Raw genomic sequence first — 17972 nt, 5'->3', positions numbered from 1 at the left:
GTATTGCACTTTGAAATAATTAGCAAAACTCGCCGCTAGTGCGGTCGGGTCTGTGATCGCTACTCCATCCTCAGCAGTGAGACCCGGCAGCGTGATCGGTTGAAGACTGCGCTGACACAGCCGATGTAGCATGGTACAAGATTTATCTCCCCACTGGTAGATTCTGCTCCGTGTGGCCAACCACGCCTGCCTAGCCTCATCCATCAGTATAGAGGCATAGGTCTGTTGTGCCTGGAGAAGCAACCGTATCGCGACCTCGTCTCCCCCTCTCCGGCTTCGCCCCTCCAAGTCTTCCACGAGCGCGGCCGCTGCAGTGGCCGACTCCCGATGTGCGCGACGAGCCGCAGCACACCACGCGATGTCTACCCCCGTATAGTGGGCTTCATTGCCTCCCAGACTATTGCCGCGTCCACATCATCTGTCAGATTCTCCCGCCAGTAATGGGCGATCTCCTCTCGCAGGTGTTGGACATAGCTGGGTTGCTGAAGATGCCACAAAGACATCCTCCACCGGAATGGCTGTCGTGTCCTAAGGAGGTCTACTTGGACCAAAACTGGGGAATGATCAGACAGCCCCCTTGGCAATATCACAGCTTCCCTTACTCTGCTCAGGCAGACGCCAGGCACAAACACATAATCCAGTCTCGAGAAGGAGCCATGCACTGCAGAGACATACGTGTATTCGCGCGCTGCGGGGTGCATATGTCGCCATACATCTACCCAACCCAGTCCCTCAACCATAGCATGCAACCGGGTAGAGGAGACGGGGGGAGGGCTAGCAAGTGATCCCTGTCGCCTCTGACGATCTATACACACATCCATCACCTCGTTCCAATCGCCCCCGACCACAGCCAACGACTCCGGGATGTCATCCCACACCATAAACAATCTCTCGGACAGGGCCCACTGCAGAGGGGGAGGGGCATAGACACTTCCCAAGACCACTGGTTCAGCTCCCACCATTCCCTTGACAAAAATAAAGCGACCTTGTGGGTCCGCCCACTGCTTCTCATGTACATAGGCCACTCTGCGATGTATCAAGATAGCCACCCCTCTGGAACCCCTAGCAAATCCAGCATGAAAGACCTGGTGATAGCCAAACCTCTGTAAGCTAAGAACCTTAGACCCCATCATGTGTGTTTCTTAGAGCAAGAGCACATCAGCAGACTCTCTCTTCCCCCAACGCAAGACAGCTCCTCGTTTAATCTTATCCAGCATCCCCCTGACATTCCAGGTGACCACCCGTAGGGACGCTCCGGGGAGGCCAGGAGACATATCAGCCATAGTCAAATGAGAACCACCAATTAGGCCTGCTGCGCCACCTCCACACACTCCGCACCTTCTGTAAAACATCTATAAACAGCACGTGCATTACCCCCCACCCGCCCCAAGACCCCCAAACAACAACAATAGCATCCCCTGCTTGACTCCCCCCCACCCCACCCTCCCCATTCCTCAATCCCCAACACCCTCCACCCCCATACCTCATAGAACGCTGAAGTACCTGTCGCGGCATGGGCAGCCCCGGGTCCAAAACAGAGGGCCCAAGACCAACCATACCAATGGATCCCAACACCCCTTAGGAACAGTAAAGCCCGCCCCTCCCCCAGTCAACACCCACTACGTGGTAGTTGGAGGCCCCTGTCCAGTCGCCCCCGAGCCTCCATCCGCAATACCACTGATAACTAAGCCATCTCTGAGAACATGCAATGCAGGTAGTGTCAATGTTATCAAAAGATGAAACCTGACCGTGGGACCCGGACAGTCCTAGTCCACAGCATCAGCAGAGAAATACACCCCTCCTTAGGGTCTCAAGAATTATCTTCGGAGTGATCAGATGCTACAGCTCCATTATCTTGCGTCGCGCTGGCGGACGCGGATCTCTTCCGCGACCGGGACCACCAATGTCGTCCGCTTCGGGCCGGCTGGCCTCTCTGCTCCTGCGAGGAACCACCAGGGCTTCCAGGATTCAGACCCGGTTGAGCATGCGGCCTGATCGGCACGGATTCGTCAGTCCATCGGAAGACTTCCTCAGGGGAATCAAAAAAGTGAGTCCGGGACTGATAGACAACCCTCAGGCGGGCCGGGTACAGTAGAGAATACTGAATCTTCAGTCCCCGTAGTTTTGCCTTGGCTTCAACGAAGGACCGGCGCTGCTGCTGTACCAGCTTGGTGTAGTCGGGAAAGATCATGATCTTCCGATTTTCATATGTGATGGCGTCCCTGGTTCTCGCTTCGCGCAGGATAACGTCCCTGTCATGATAATTCAAGAGCCTGGCGATTACAGGTCTGGGACGCTCACCTTCCGGCGGCCTCTGTGTCAAGGCCCGGTGTGCCCGTTCAATGATAAAGCAGTTGGATAGGACCCCCGAAGTGAGCCAACTCTCCAGCCATTGGGTGAGGAACAGTTCCATATTGTCTTTCTCGCACCGTTCCGGAAAGCCAACAAAACGGAGGTTGTTTCTGCGTGCGCGTCCTTCAGCATCCTCCACCCGGGTCGCAAGGTTCTTTTGAGCGTGTTCCATCGCCGCCATCTTGCGTTTCAGGGACCCAACGTCGTCTTCTACCGTCGAAATCCTCGATTCTGCCTCCGTAATCCGTGCCACAGCATTTCGCAGATCCTGGCGCAACAGAGTCATATTTGCGCCCACTGCCCCAATCTTTGCGTCCAGCATGTCCCTGGACTGGGTGATTGCCGCCATGAGCGCCGCATTATCCGGAGTTGCGCAAGCAGGACAGCGCGGTAGGGCTTCTACTGCCGGGTGAAAATGTCCGAGGCACCGCTGCTACCGGAGCTGAATCGATCCCCTGCCAAGCCAGGGCCAGCGTCACGGGTCAAGTGTAGTCCACCCCCGCTGCACCGGTCTCCGGGTGACCCTCTTAGCTCCACAGCCGACCCTACCAAACAATGGAATCGGAGGAGTCCCAGACAGCCCACAGGCAGCCCCGAGCAGAGCCAGCACACCAACCTGCACAAGGGCCCAAAAGTCCGCTTCAAGGGGCAGCTCCGCAGCGTCACTTAGGGTCCGTTATAACTGCTTCAGCTCCCCCGGGCCCCACCTCCGGTCTGGGCCGGCCCCGGGAGCATGAAAATCGAGGCCCCGGCTGTGTAGCTTCCACGCAGGCCTCAGTGTCCTCCAGGGGGCCCAATGCGCACCCAGTACCTCCACGGGGAACAGCGAGACAGTCTAGTGTACAGCTCAAGGCAATTTGGGTGCTCCCCGGTCCAGGGTCCGGCCGCCGGCCGCACGGTCCGCCCAGCTGTCGGGTCACCTCCACGGCTACACCAAAATCTAGTCCCCGGTCTCAGTGTCGGAGATCAGGCCGCACGTCTCCGCCGGCAGCGCTGCCTCACGGGGCCGCTCAGGGAAGCCGCTCGCGGCACCGGAGGGTTCCCAGCACCGTCTCACACACTCGCCCCAAGAAGGTATGGCGGGATGGGCTCAGGGGCCAGGATAACGAGTCGGATTTCGTCCGGGCCGGCGGGAGCTCTACAAGGCTGCGACCGCCATCTTCGCCCGTCAAGCCACGCCCCTTCGTTTCTAAAGGATTTTGATGCAAGAAATGCATTAGATAATTGTCGCGGCGACTACAATGTATTTTGCCAGAAAAGTTGTTTTGTATTTAATGTGATTAAAAATGAAAACAAAATTCTATGCTAGTTTGAATTCGGTGTTGTACATAGTTTTTGATTGGATACTCAAAAAAAAGGCACTCTATTTTCTTTAGATTTTTCCGCTAGCACTGAAAAAACAAACCAGGTTCATTGGCCCTAAATAAGGCACTATTATGAATATAAAAATATACACTGTGACGCTATTAGATATTGTTTGCTGGTAAGTCAGGGCACTCTGTTAGGTCAGTTAGGCAAAGTTTGGGCAGAGGAAAAATGACAAATATTATGGCACAGGCCAGTACAGTGGTAAGGACTTCTTGACCAAAGGAGAGTTAAGAAGGAAGCAAAATGTTTCACTTCCTGAAGAAATTAAGATTTGATAGGGCAAATGTGAGGGCTGGCTCCGACTTCAGTGGTAATTTTGAAAAGAGACCTAAGGGGTTATCTAGAATAGGAAGAATGTAGTCTTTTTTATTTGAAAGGTTCGGTGATGGAATTTCTAATCCTTATATTTGGCCAATAGATTCCTTTTGTCAAATTTTTAAATTGACTAGGGATGTGCCCAAGGTGCTATTGAAGAAAGTGGAGATGGAAGATTAGCTGTTGAGGACTGTGAGGCCGTTTGCCTATCCTCCACTAAAAGATTTCAAGGATATTCCGTTTTGCCAGTGCCATAGAAGGAAAGATATGAATTCCACATAATATAGCATTTGTCACTCCTAGAGGGGAACACCTACCTAAAGATAGAGGTTTGTTGAATTGTTCTATTTATCTTTTGATATGGTTGAGGATTGGTCTGAAGAATGAGTTAGAGGTCATACTGGGCAAGTCAAGTATTAAACCAGCCTTTAGACCTCTGTCAACTCATCTGGAAAGCTCCCTGTTATTGAGGTTTGTAGTGAAGGGTCAATTCTTCTCTGACGAATGCCCTCCTTTTCAGTCTGACATATGCATACTTCCAGCATTTCTGCATGTTCCTTCAATGCCTGATTAGGCATGAGAAATGTTTGGAGGGATTCATCAGCAACTTTGTGATCATTTCTTATTTGTGGGGATCAACCAATGATGTCGGCCTTTGCTCAGATAGACAGTGGAAGTAGCATTGGCAACAGGAAGGTTGAGGGCTCACTCACATGCCTCTCATTCCTGGAGACTGAACTCAATACTTTTCAGCAGTAACCCTGGTTCCTGAAGGATAAGGGCGAGGCATTGATGGCGCTGGCCAGGGAGAGTTTGCTGAGCAAGGAAGTCCCGCTGCAGGAGTTACAGTTCACTAATTGCCAGCAAAGTTTGAGTTGTGGGCATGGGAGAATGGTCTTGAATGGCAACAAGGGTGTCAGTATTTGCATTTGTAGCAAATATGCGCGAGAAAGGGGAATTGCCAGATAAACTAAATATGAGGAATTTGCTGACAAGGTGAAGTAGGTCCGCAGACAAATCAGTTGACAAAAGGGAAGACGGTCACCGTGGAAATGCTGGTTCTTTAAATGCTCTGGGAAATGAGTGCGTGCATTTATTTGAGTCCCTGTTGTTCATGTATCACCAACGTTCCCAGTATTAGAGAGGGGCCCATCACAATTTAACGCCAAGTCGCGAGGTGGAGCAAACGGGGACTCAAACTCTCTTAAACTTTCTTTTGGCAAACGCAAGGCACGGCCACAGGTGTAATCAGGACTATTTCTAAAACGTTTTCTTTCTTCAAGAAGAAACTCAGAGACAAGCACCCTGTGGTTTTGCATGCTTAACGAATCTCTCAGTCAGCTCAATCAGGCCTCCTCAGAGAATTCAGAGTGAGATTGTAGTCCACAGAGGGCCTGAACTAGTGACTTTTTCTTAAACATATCAAGACATAGCTATGCAAGACACTTTTCTAAATCATGAACTAAGAATATTTTAGTGTCCTCACATTTACCAGATTTTGATGGGGGTTGTAGAACGGCTCGACATACTTCGGCCCACTTTTCACTGTAGAATTTATTTTTGAATAAACAAATACGTAACTCAATGACTGAATCACATAAAGTAACATAAAAGCATTAGAAAGTGAAATAAACACTAAAGCCGTGCAGTTGCTCTGTGATTGTTTGTCCAGTTGCACATCTGGTGCAGATAGATCATCAAAAACAACTTTTTTCTATATATAGTGATGTGAAAAAAATGTTCTTGCTTTGAGAAATAGGCGCTGATGTGAATTAATCGAAGACCATATTTCTAATATCTAAGACTGACTGCCTTCACTTCAGTGTGGTGCATTCTTCTCCCTAATTCTCTTACTAGAATGGAGGCTGCGTCACCCATTTTTAATTCTTGTTAAATTTTGAATCAATTGATTTTTCTAGGGCCATGTTTTGCAACGATTTAAAAGAGAAGTACGAAGAAAAAGTCCTGATAAAAGGTGTTGATTCCGAGACAATGCAGATACTGCTTGACTACACTTACACAAGCAAAGTCCTGATCACCAAGCAGAATGTGCAGAGGCTCCTCGAAGCAGCCAGCCTACTACAGGTGAGAGAATTCAACACTTATCATAGAATTACTATTTTCTACTCGTATCAATTACAAATAGACACATTCCCCTCTCAGACGTATAGCAACAACAAAATACAGAACTAACACTGAAGTGACAGAAGAGATTTTCTTACAGAAAAACGAAACAGCGTTTAGTTTAAATACAGTTTTACTTGGCTTCAGACTCAGGAAATGCTTCCCTGTCATCTTTCTCTTTAAACTCAATGTACTGTCAAGGCATTTCCACCCTTTCTCAAAAGAGTTAACTTGTTTAAGCGATTAACATAGGGCGAGATGTACGACCATAAATTGCATGCGCAAACGGGTTAGCGCCCCATTTGCGCATGCCAAAATGAATAGACCATGTACAATTCCTATTTAGCGAGTCGCAATTTATTTGTGACTCACTAAATAGGAATTGCGACTCGCTATTAGGAAGGGGTGTTTCAAGGGCGTCCCTTCATAATAGCGACTCTCTACCTCATGTATGAATGGTTTGTGACCGCAATTGCGGTCGCTAAACACTTGCAATTTACCGCCCTCTACAAGAGGGTGGTACTGCACCCGCAAATGGGAAAGGGTCACCAGGGGACCCCTTCCCCATTGCAAATGCAGGTGTAAATATATTTTAGGGGCAGGCAGTGGTCCCAGGGACCACTGTTTGCCCTTAAAAAATTAAACGAAAACATTTCATCTTCTTTTTTTCAATGCATCCCGGTTTCCTTTAAAAAAAACAAAAACTTTTATTTAAAAGCAGTCCCAGACATGAAGGTCTGTTGAGCCGAGCAGGCCACCATCCCCGGGAGGGCCAGCCATCCCCAATGGGGTTGCAAATTTTGAGTGCCTCATGAATAATCATGAGGTACACAATTTGTGACCCCATTGGGAATTGCAAACAGTGTCTCAGACATTGTTGTACATGGCATTTTGCGAGTCGCAATTTGCGAGTCACAAATTGTCAAGGTCGTACACCTGGCCAATAATCCCATGTTCGCATTAAGTGACACAACCCCTCCCTTTGCCTAAAGATCCACAACAGTCTCTTCTAGAATGCACAACATTAGAAATTTCTTAGGGCATCATAGGTCTTTTAGATCTTTGTTTAGGCAGTCAAGTCAAGTCAAAGTATACTGTATTCGGCCGAAGGCCATAAAAGCACACATAAAATGAAAAAAATAGATACAACAATGTCATCTAGCACTAAATCGTAAACAATACCCAATTTTCAAATAACAATTCAAGGTTAAATATTTTTTAAAAAACAAGTCAGATGGACTAAGTCATATCAAAAACATTGAAAAATACCTCTTAAAATTCATATCTCTTCCTAATGTAAAACACTGATTTTATAAAATTTAAGACTGCAGAACAGATTTCAGGTGAGCCCAAAGACTGCATGAATATTAAACTATCCATATGCCATCTCACTTTAGCCAACAACAGCACCAAAGTATAGTGTCTAAGGCAGTCTATAAAATTGCTCTGCTGCTTCCTAATGCCCCATTCCTTTCCCCGTGCTGCCTTCATCATCTTGTCCATTCCGAAGATCCACCAATATATCTGTAACTACAAGACACCTCTAACAAGCAGGTAAGATCCCCAACAGGGCAGGATGGACTCTTTTGACACTAATAATATGTGTGATATGCTTTTTACTTTTCTAGTGTGGATGGATAGATTGATAGAAAGGGGCTGCTCAGATGTATGATTGGCAGACATTTTGCTTATTGTGAACTTGTGGCTTCTTCAATGTCCTAGAGACCACCCTCACCACTTCCTCTAAGAAGAGTGCTAGACAAGGGTAAGACCACAGGACAAATGTTAGTGTACCTCTCCAACATGATCTGCCTCCATGGATGACCCATGTTTCCGCCTAGCTGGTGTTAATGCCAGCAGTGTATGGTTTTGAAGAGGGTTTCTCTTTCCGCCATGACCCATCAAAATATTCATTCTGGTTAGGATATTTCCCTTTGGTGTGCATCTAGGGTTATCCTGTGTTCCTTTTCCCATACTCTCTGAAATGGGAGATTTTCTGTCTTCTGCAAGCTATTTAGAATTTGATAACAGTACAAAACAGCATAGTTGTTGTTGCTATAATCGAGACAGAGTTTCTCAAAGGGGCTGAGAAAGTTCATGGCCCCTTCTTTCATCTATGCGTGTAGCACCTATAGCTATCCGTGCAGGAATCTAAATCTTTCATTCTCCAACCTCCCAGAGCCCTCTTTTACCAGCTCATATGTTTTATTTCCTCCAACACCACAGAACAAAGTTCTAGTCATTAGAAAACCCCTATATCTCCAACCCCCAAAAGCTTGCCTCTCTATGCTAGGTGTAAAGTCTCTATTATCTCCATTGTGGTAAGAATGGGGATGAGTATATTTTTTATTCCACATCGAGTACGTATGTAGTTGTACATTCTCAGCATTGCACTGGTTATTGGTGAATGTATAACTTAGGGTCTCCATGAGCCAGTGGGGTCTATGGATCCTTTCACACTGGCTAACCACAGTACATGGGGTCAATCGTGCACCAGCCTTCCTCCTTCTCTTTCTGGTTCCACTCCATAAGGTAAGGGAGTTAGTGGTCATCGGATCACGAAGGACGCGCTCCTTTAACATGAAACCTGCGTGGTTTCTTCACACATTTGTAACCTTTCAATAGGCGTTTAAATTTCCATTTTTATAAATCAGTGAATCTTCAATAATAAAGAATCCATTTGTGATTTTCGAGATTCAATATGTTATTTTCCAAAATATAAGGTCATTCATTGCAATCATGAATAGTTCATCACATTACATCATGCCCAATGCATTTCGGGTTGAAAAGAGAAAACCCTTTGTCAGGGGCCTGTGAATGAAAACATACAGGACCTTAGCATTCAAAGCAAAAATAAATCATGTAAATATAAGGAATTACAGTACACGCTATAATATGCATTTGTGCTTATGGTTATCACACCAAAACATTTTGCAGACATTCTAACAGGATTAGTGATATGAACTCCATAGCCAAACATTTTGTGAAGGAAATAGAAAACGACAGTTTAAGCAAAAGTAGGATCACTAAAAGAAACCATACGGCAGAAAATTAAGAAGCCAGTACTACCATACGCTATATTGGTAAATAAGCAGTCAGACAGAAAGCAAAAGAACTGGGTGAACAAAAGGATAACTTACTGCATGTAACACGAGAGCGGTCACGGCGGTCCGAACGCAGAAGAGGTGGGATGGCCAGTGAACCAATCATAGAAGATTTTATAGTGTAGTGATAGAGTCACATGACGGCAAAATGTGTTGAGTGCTTGCTCACTAAAGTGGAACGGGTCAAATAACACAGAGTAAAAGAACCGTGTATATTGGACGCATTAAGGAATCGTGAGAGGCAGGATATAAAATACAAAATACAAGTTGAAGAAGAGACGCCGAGGGTGTTTCCGTAGTATCCATTTCCTGATTTTTTTCACATATCACGTGATCGGAACTTTCTTCCTATCAGATCCCAGATTGTAGTTGCTACGGCAACACCCTCGGCGTCTCTTCTTCAACTTGTATTTTGTATTTTATATCCTGCCTCTCACGATTCCTTAATGCGTCCAATATACACGGTTCTTTTACTCTGTGTTATTTGACCCGTTCCACTTTAGCGAGCCAGCACTCAACACATTTTGCCGTCATGTGACTCTATCACTACACTATAAAATCTTCTATGATTGGTTCACTGGCCATCCCACCGCTTGCGCGTTCGGACCGCCATGACCGCTCTCGTGTTACATGCAGTAAGTTATCCTTTTGTTCACCCAGTTCTTCTGCTTTCTGTCTGACTGCTTATTTACCAATATAGCGTATGGTAGTACTGGCTTCTTAATTTTCTGCCGTATGGTTTCTTTTAGTGATCCTACTTTTGCTTAAACTGTCGTTTTCTATTTCCTTCACAAAATGTTTGGCTATGGAGTTCATATCACTAATCCTGTTAGAATGTCTGCAAAATGTTTTTGGTGTGATAACCATAAGCACAAATGCATATTATAGCGTGTACTGTAATTCCTTATATTTACATGATGTATTTTTGCTTTGAATGCTAAGGTCCTGTATGTTTTCATTCACAGGCCCCTGACAAAGGGTTTTCTCTTTTCAACCCGAAATGCATTGGGCATGATGTAATGTGATGAACTATTCATGATTGCAATGAATGACCTTATATTTTGGAAAATAAAATATTGAATCTCGAAAATCACAAATGGATTCTTTATTATTGAAGATTCACTGATTTATAAAAATGGAAATTTAAACGCCTATTGAAAGTTTACAAATGTGTGAAGAAACCACGCAGGTTTCATGTTAAAGGAGCGCGTCCTTAGGGATCCGATGACCACTAACTCCCTTACTATTTGAAGGCACTGATAGGTAAAGTGTAACAAGGATAGCGCCACAAAGAACCAATTTAACGACAATCAAAAAACTGTAGGAGAGCACGGAGATAATCACAATCATATTATCCACTCCATAAGGTAACATAAGTGTGCGGCTTCCTAATACTTAAGTAATTTGGCAACTCCCAGTCCCATGCTTTGGGCTGCAATGAGCAATCAAAGTCTTCTTTGTTTCTATATAAAGCCGGGACATAGTCTTTGAAAATCTTCTAAGTTGTCCATTCTCTTAAAAAAAGTTAGCACCAGAATGACTCAAAGGGTTCTAGGTAGGAAAGACATCTCAAATGACCCTATCCAGCTACCCAGGAGGGTGTTTTGTGCCATCAAATTTCCATTTCAGACTTCACAACTCTATGTATGCCCCTAAGGTTGATTTCTTTAATTCTTGAAAGGGGGGTCTGCTAAGTGATTTTACCAATGAAAAACATATGCCTTATTGTTCATGAACAATATTTTACAAATCACTTTCTGAATACATGGACTACGTTTATTATAGTAATGTTCTTCAAACCTTGTAATGCCATACCACTTTGCATAAAATAATTTCATCGTCCTCCCAAAATGACAAACATATTTTCATACAATTATTTAATAAACTGGTCCTGTGCCAGTTATCTAGCTTCTCATAGCTCCCCGCGTCAGCTGTTCGCATGAGGCTTTCTGCGGACCTCTGTGTCTCATTATTCTGTTATTTGTGCCTGCTCTGTGCCAGTTTTTAACTCTGTACCTCTGATTGTGGGCCCTTTTTACTTTTCTCTCCCCATTGTTCTGTTATCTATGCCTGGTCTGTGCCCGCCATATCTTTCACTCTACGCTTCTGACTGTGCGCCTTTTGTTTTCTCTCCCCAATATTTTGTTATCTGTACCTGTTTCTATTGATTTTTTTTTGGGGGGGGGAAGGGGGGGGGGGTTCACTGTTTCTTTCATCCTTCCACAGTAGGAGTAAAGTAATTAACATAGATACATGACTTCATAGAAAGGCTATACATGTACAAGGAAGATAATATATTGAGATCTAGAGTTGTATTATATCAACTCAGACTTTGAATTGTTGCTGTCTTGAAGCTAATTTATTTGTATATTTGTATAACTCAATGCTTTTTTTTCATGTCATTGTTTCCTCAATATTTCAATAGTGAAGCACTTAGATTATCAATCATTCATTCATTTCAATCTTTATTTCGATCACTTGGATCATAAAATATGTACATCATACATTTTTAAACATTCATAATATGATACATGTAGATAAAAAGAGAATTAAAACCAATAATTACAATTATCATCATCTTGTGCCAATTTGAAAGTGCTAGTGCAAGGTGCAAGTCTAACAACTGCATACTATGGAAATTCGCATTTCTGAGGAATGATAAAAGCCATTACAGATCATACAATTTTGGCCTGGTCTATACCAAAAAATGATTAAGAGGCCAGTAGTGAGTCTCCATCAGGATTCTGTATATAGCGAGTATGCTCCCCGCGTCAACTGTTTGCATGAGGCTTTCTGCGGACCTCTGTGTCTCATTATTCTGTTATTTGTGCCTGCTCTGTGCCAGTTTTTAACTCTGTACCTCTGATTGTGGGCCCTTTTTACTTTTCTCTCCCCATTGTTCTGTTATCTATGCCTTGTCTGTGCCCGCCATATCTTTCACTCTACGCTTCTGACTGTGCGCCTTTTGTTTTCTCTCCCCAATATTTTGTTATCTGTACCTGTTTCTATTGATTCTGTGTCTGGTTTTGTGTCACATTGTGCCTTTTGTGTTTGTACTGTTCTGGCCATTGCACTGCAAACCAGCCGCCCTGCCACTCGATTTCCCACCTCTACAACCTCTCCTGCCACTCCCACTGCTCCCGCCGCTACCGCTACCTCTTACCAACTGCCAGTGGGCCGCCCCCTCTCAGGACCTATTTAATGGAGGCCGCAGTGCGGTCACAAAGTGGATGTGCCACAGGTGTGCCTAGCAGGCCTACACGTGCTTCAAGAGTGTGGTGTTACCTTTACGCATCAGGAATGCTGACCGGCGATGCGTACCACATGGAATACTGGGGGACCGAGTCCCACCTAGCCAGCTGCCGAGGAAATATGTGATATGTGCGGAGTGAACGGGTCTCGGACAGCCCTGCGCTGTGGGAATGTGCTGTTGCCTTTACAGCATTGGGAGGGCTGACCCTGTATCCCACACCACACAGAATGCTGGGGGACTGAGTCTCACCCCAGCCAGCTACCCAAGAAAATTGTGGTATGTGCGGAAAGTTGGCCCTGCGTTGGTGTCAAAGTAGTAAAATAAGGTTTGTGATGAGTCAAAGGAGGGATACATGAGGGAGCAATTTAGAAAGGGTTTTTTAGGAGACCATAGTAGTACAATGAGGGTTGGTTTGATCCAGGAGGGAAAGAGGAGTCTAGAAAGGGTTATTTTGGACATTATATTAGTAGAATGAGGTTTGAGATAAGTCCGAGAGCGGAGGTAAAGGATATATTGAGAGAGTTATAGCCTGAGAGAATAGTGCATTGGAAAGAGCAAAAAGTTTTTTTTGGGGGGGGAAAGGGGGGGGGGTCACTGTTTCTTTCATCCTTCCACAGTAGGAGTAAAGTAATAAACATAGATACATGACTTCATAGAAAGGCTATACATGTACAAGGAAGATAATATATTGAGATTTAGAGTTGTATTATATCAACTCAATTTCATGTCATTGTTTCCTCAATATTTCAATAGTGAAGCACTTAGATTATCAATCAATCAACAAATTCTTTATTCAGTTCAGATCTTTGAGCCATAAAAGTACAGAATAAAATTGTGATAAAAATATGTTAAAAACAGCACAGTGCATATCAGAGCAGATTTTAAAGTGCAAATGCAAACTCTTGAGCAGACTCAATTTCCAATGCAGACATAGATTTTCGTGCCTGCACTGCGACTTTCAAAAACAGCTTAACACAGTTAATAATATCCTCATTTTCTAATCGGAGAAATTTGGAGAAACTTGGAGCTGAAGCTCCGTGGTCGACCCGCGCACAAGAACCCTGAGCAGCGTTTCGCTGCACTAAAAACTCACCAAAAGTGAAAATCCGGCAATCGGAATGTCAGAGGCGCTCGCAGAACTCAACATCGCCTTTTCTAACCATTGGTGAGCTGAGAAACGAACCTAAACACCATTGGGTGACCTAGAGCCAAGATGGCGTCTAGAGGATATCAAGCCTATGCCTGGAGATCGTAGAATTGGAAGCTGCGTTACCGTGGGATCCAGCCTCGACAGTGCCGCTGTCTGGCTACCTGTGGGGGCCCCCGTCACCATTCCCAAAGTACCGCGCTGCCGATTGATGCCCCGTCAGGGAAGACTGCCCTCGCGGAAGACTTGGTGACGCGGCGGACTCAGCTGGTGGGGGAGGGGCCCACGTACTGTGTCTGCGGCCTCTCCTCTGCTGAGAATTCCTGGGACACCGGGGCTTCGGCAGGGCACTCTGTGGACCCTGGACTTGGATTATATATCCTGCGGAGCTGCACTTTACCCAGCAAACACCCTTCTGTGTATGTTGGGTCTAATTTTTCAAGTGAATGAATGAATTAAGGAAATTGGTTTTATATAGCGCACTATTACCCTGAGGCCTCATAGCGCTAGGACCAGGCAAACAGAGGACATGGCATGTTAATGGGTGGTAGTGAAAAGATAAGTTTTAAGGAGTCTACGAAGTGCATCTTAACCAATGAATGATGGCCAGCAATTGGAGATTTGAACTTCCTGCAGTATAGAACACTTGCTGCCGGGAGCAGGACTAAAAAAACGGAGCAGATCCTCACCAAATAGTGCGACCACTGACGCGTCCTGTGGGGCCTTGACCCACATCATCTGGCTCCTGGGAGTCTGGTAGGCACTAAACCTTTCCTGGCAGGGAGGAGTGAGGCTCCGGGGCCCTCTCTAACGCCCTTCCAATTCATGCATGGGAGGTCAATGAAATATTGCCCAGGCTTTATATTGGGTGCATAGATTTAAACCACACAGATTTAAACCAAGAAGAGAAGATAGCAGCAGGCTCACCTGGTCCTATGAAAGTGTCCTTCACCCCATGCAAATCAGCGCCGCTGGGGTCCTTTTGCCTTCCCGGCTGCAACAGGGCACACTACAATGAGCCCCAGCCCCCTCTGCTCCTATCTGATCACCGTGTTGCCTGATCTCCCTGATCACATACCACGGAAAAATATCCCCTCACCTCTCAAAATCCTGAAATTAATGCTGAGGCTAACCCTTCAGTGGAACAATCCACAATTTATTGTTATTTTCCAGGTGCGACTTTTCTTCGAACGCTCTGCCTGTCCTGAAGATAGCCACAACCTGTATGTTTTAACCTTAACACAAAATCCTCTATGTGAAATGGTGTCGGAGGCAAAATCTACTGAACACAGAATCAAATAATCTTTCCCCCACAAGGATGGAATCTTCTGATTGAACTCTGACTATGCCCCATGGGCGGACTCTAAAACTGTTTCACCACGCAATACACCTTTATCCCTAAAGTTACCACCATGGTGTGTGCCCTGTACCAAAGCACTCCTTCTCCCCTTGTTGGGGAGGGATCCAGCATTTTTACCCTGGAATCTCAGTGACCCCCCTGAGAGAGTCCACAGCATTAAGGGAGCCACACACAGCGGAGGTGTCGGAATGGCGTCCCTTGCCAAAGCACTCCCTCTCCCCTTGTCGGGGAGGGATCCAGTATTTTTGCCCTGGAGTCTCAGAGAACCCTTTGAGAGAGTCCACAGTGTAAAGGGAACCACACTCAGTGGAGGTGTGGGAATTACACCATTCCGACTGGGATCACTGCCCACCGGACGTTTGGACACAGTTTTTCCCCATCTCCCGATTTGTGTTTTCCTTTACCCTCCCCCACCTCTTTCCTTCTTCCATTCTTTGTCTACCTCCCCTGCTTCTCCCATCTCTCCCCTGAATCTCTTCCCTTGCCTTCTTATTCCCTTACGTATATATTTTAAAGCATGTAACTACACTCCAGCAACTTATAACTACGCTCTGAAAATGTGTAACTTGTAACTTTGTTAACTGATAACTATGCTCTGAAACAATGCTCGTCCTCATGTAAAGCGCTCTGATGCCTCCGGGTCTAGCCAGCGCTATATAAAACTTTTCAAATAAATAAATAAAATGCCTCATTAGATTCTCTGCAATTGCTAAAATGACAGATCGTAATCAAAGGAAGGAGAAAACACTTAGTATATGCAAGATGAAAACTACAAAAGAATAAAAAGTGCGGCATTGATTGCCCGGATTTCCCATCACAGGGAAAGGACAGGTGTCTAAGTTGGCTTGGAAGCCTAATGGGAAGTTTAATGAATATTTTATGGTGCCTTCTCTAAGGCGAAACAATAAACTGCGCTCCCAATCACTCGTATTACCAGTCAAAACATTTTGAGGTGTTCCAACTCGTCCCTGATTTCTAGTAAGGTAGTCCAATACTCTTGTTTATGCTGTCTCCCTTTTTATTCTCTCTTCCTGCACATTTTCATAACAGCGCGCCTGCAGCTGTTTCTTAGTAACAAGGTGAGGGCCCTCAGGATTTTCATATAGTTGATTAAGGCCAATTTTGGACAAACAAGATTCGATATATTTTAACCACAGGATTTTCCTCCCATTGTCACATGCAAGGCAATCCTTTATGATATCTTTTGTTAGTGCTCCCACGGTGTTTTGCCAAATAGCATGCCAAAAAAGCAAAGGGCGGGCACTGATGTAATGCTCAACAAAGGGGAGGCCTATGTGGCAAATAAAACTGGAGCTAGAGATCGGTGCTCTTAACACCCTTCTGCAGAATCTGTTTTCCGCTGTCTGTGCTGAGGGACTACTCTCTATCCACCAGACTTCTGCCCCATAGGTCGCCGCCGGCAGACATTGTAATCTATAAATCTGCAGTAAGGGGGTTAAAACATTCCCCTTCCTAGGGCGTGGAAGGCTAAGTGGCGAGCCTGTGGCTCTGGACAGTTTATTTCCGCTGTTAGCTATATGTGTTTTCCAAGAGACACAGTCGTTAAAAGTCAAGCCTAAGTAAGTAAAAGTGCCTGTGCTTACTAGTATTTGTTTGCCTGCCTTCAATGAGTGTGTTTTATATTTCTTGGGGCCGCAAGACATAATAAAAGATTTGGAAAAATTTGTCTGCAAATCTAATGATGCCTTGAATTTAATGAAACCGTTCATCAAGAGAGAGAGGGCCCTTGGTGTGCGTGCCATCAACCCAGAGTCATCTGCATACAGCAGAACTGGTAGTGGCAGAGTTCTAATCAAGGGCACCTTGACTGTAATAGTAGATAAAAAACTGTGGAGGTCATTAATATATAAAATGAATAAAAGGGGGGCTAAAACACAGCCTTGTCTCACTCCTCTCATTATACAAACATCTTTTGAAACCTCTCTCTTGATATTAATCCTAACACTGGCTTTCATCCCTCTGTGCAAATATGCTAGAAAGTGAACTAGTGCTTTGACTAAGCCACAAGAGATTATGATAGACCATAGCTTGGAATGATTAACACTGTCAATTGCTGTTGACAAGTCCATAAACACTAGGTACATAGGGGAGCTTTTTGCCACAGTGTATTTGCCTATAATTAATTTAAAATGTAGGCACTGCTCGATAGTGCCCACTTTAGGTCTAAAACCATACTGGCTGGGATGCAATATTGCATTTTCTTGTGCCCAGTCATGGATAAGTTTGTATAAAACTCTACCCAGTATTTTTAAAGTGGTATCTATTAAAGAAATTGCCTGTAACAACTGGGCAGAGAATGGTCCCCTTTTTTAAAAATTGGGACTATGATCAATGTTGACCAAGATTCTGGAATGGGAGCACTGGCAAGGCTATTAAAAACATTTAATAATAGTAGAGCCCAAAATGTCAGGTATGTTTTAAAAGATCTATAGGCACTCCATCGAGCCTGGTGCCTTGCCCCCAGCACTCTGTTGCAATGCCTCCTCGACCTCCTCCAAAGTCACTTGTAGATTAAATAGTTATAATATATACATAGTATGATAAATAAATAAAACAGAGACACATAAGCATCTAATCAATTAACTTCTATAACATCTATGCAGTGAACTATAAACATGTTACGCATAGAATATATATATATATTTATATAGTTTTTTCCCTGTAAAAACCACAGGTTTCAGGGATGTTATAGTTAGAAATTAGCATTAAAAAAAACTTTGAAATTCATTTAAAAAACCATAGGGTTCAGGGACATTAAAGTTAGGAATTAGCATTTAAAAAACCTTAGAAGTTCACTGAAAAAACCATAGGTTTCAGGGACGTTGCAGTTAGAAATTCGCATTTAAAAAACCTTAGAAATTCACTGAAAAAAACACAGGTTTCAGGGACGTTATAGTTAGTTGGACATTTCACTCGTACAAAACCAGA

General features: G+C 44.7%; 1 protein-coding gene across 2 annotated transcripts in view; it reads left to right on the top strand.

Annotated features, from left to right (window-relative positions):
- KLHL6 (kelch like family member 6) overlaps positions 1-17972 on the top strand; it is an 815903-nt gene that overhangs the window by 282066 nt on the left and 515865 nt on the right. For both annotated transcript variants that reach the window (XM_078665473.1, XM_078665472.1), the window contains exon 2: positions 5955-6120. In XM_078665473.1, the coding sequence (XP_078521599.1) occupies positions 5955-6120 (166 nt within the window). The remainder of the gene's footprint in view (positions 1-5954; positions 6121-17972) is intronic.

The sequence above is a fragment of the Lissotriton helveticus genome, chromosome 11 (assembly GCF_964261635.1).
Source record: "Lissotriton helveticus chromosome 11, aLisHel1.1, whole genome shotgun sequence".
Lineage (NCBI taxonomy): Eukaryota > Metazoa > Chordata > Amphibia > Caudata > Salamandridae > Lissotriton > Lissotriton helveticus.
The sequence above is the reverse complement of the archived record's forward strand: the minus strand, read 5'-3'. Positions and strand labels throughout refer to the sequence as shown.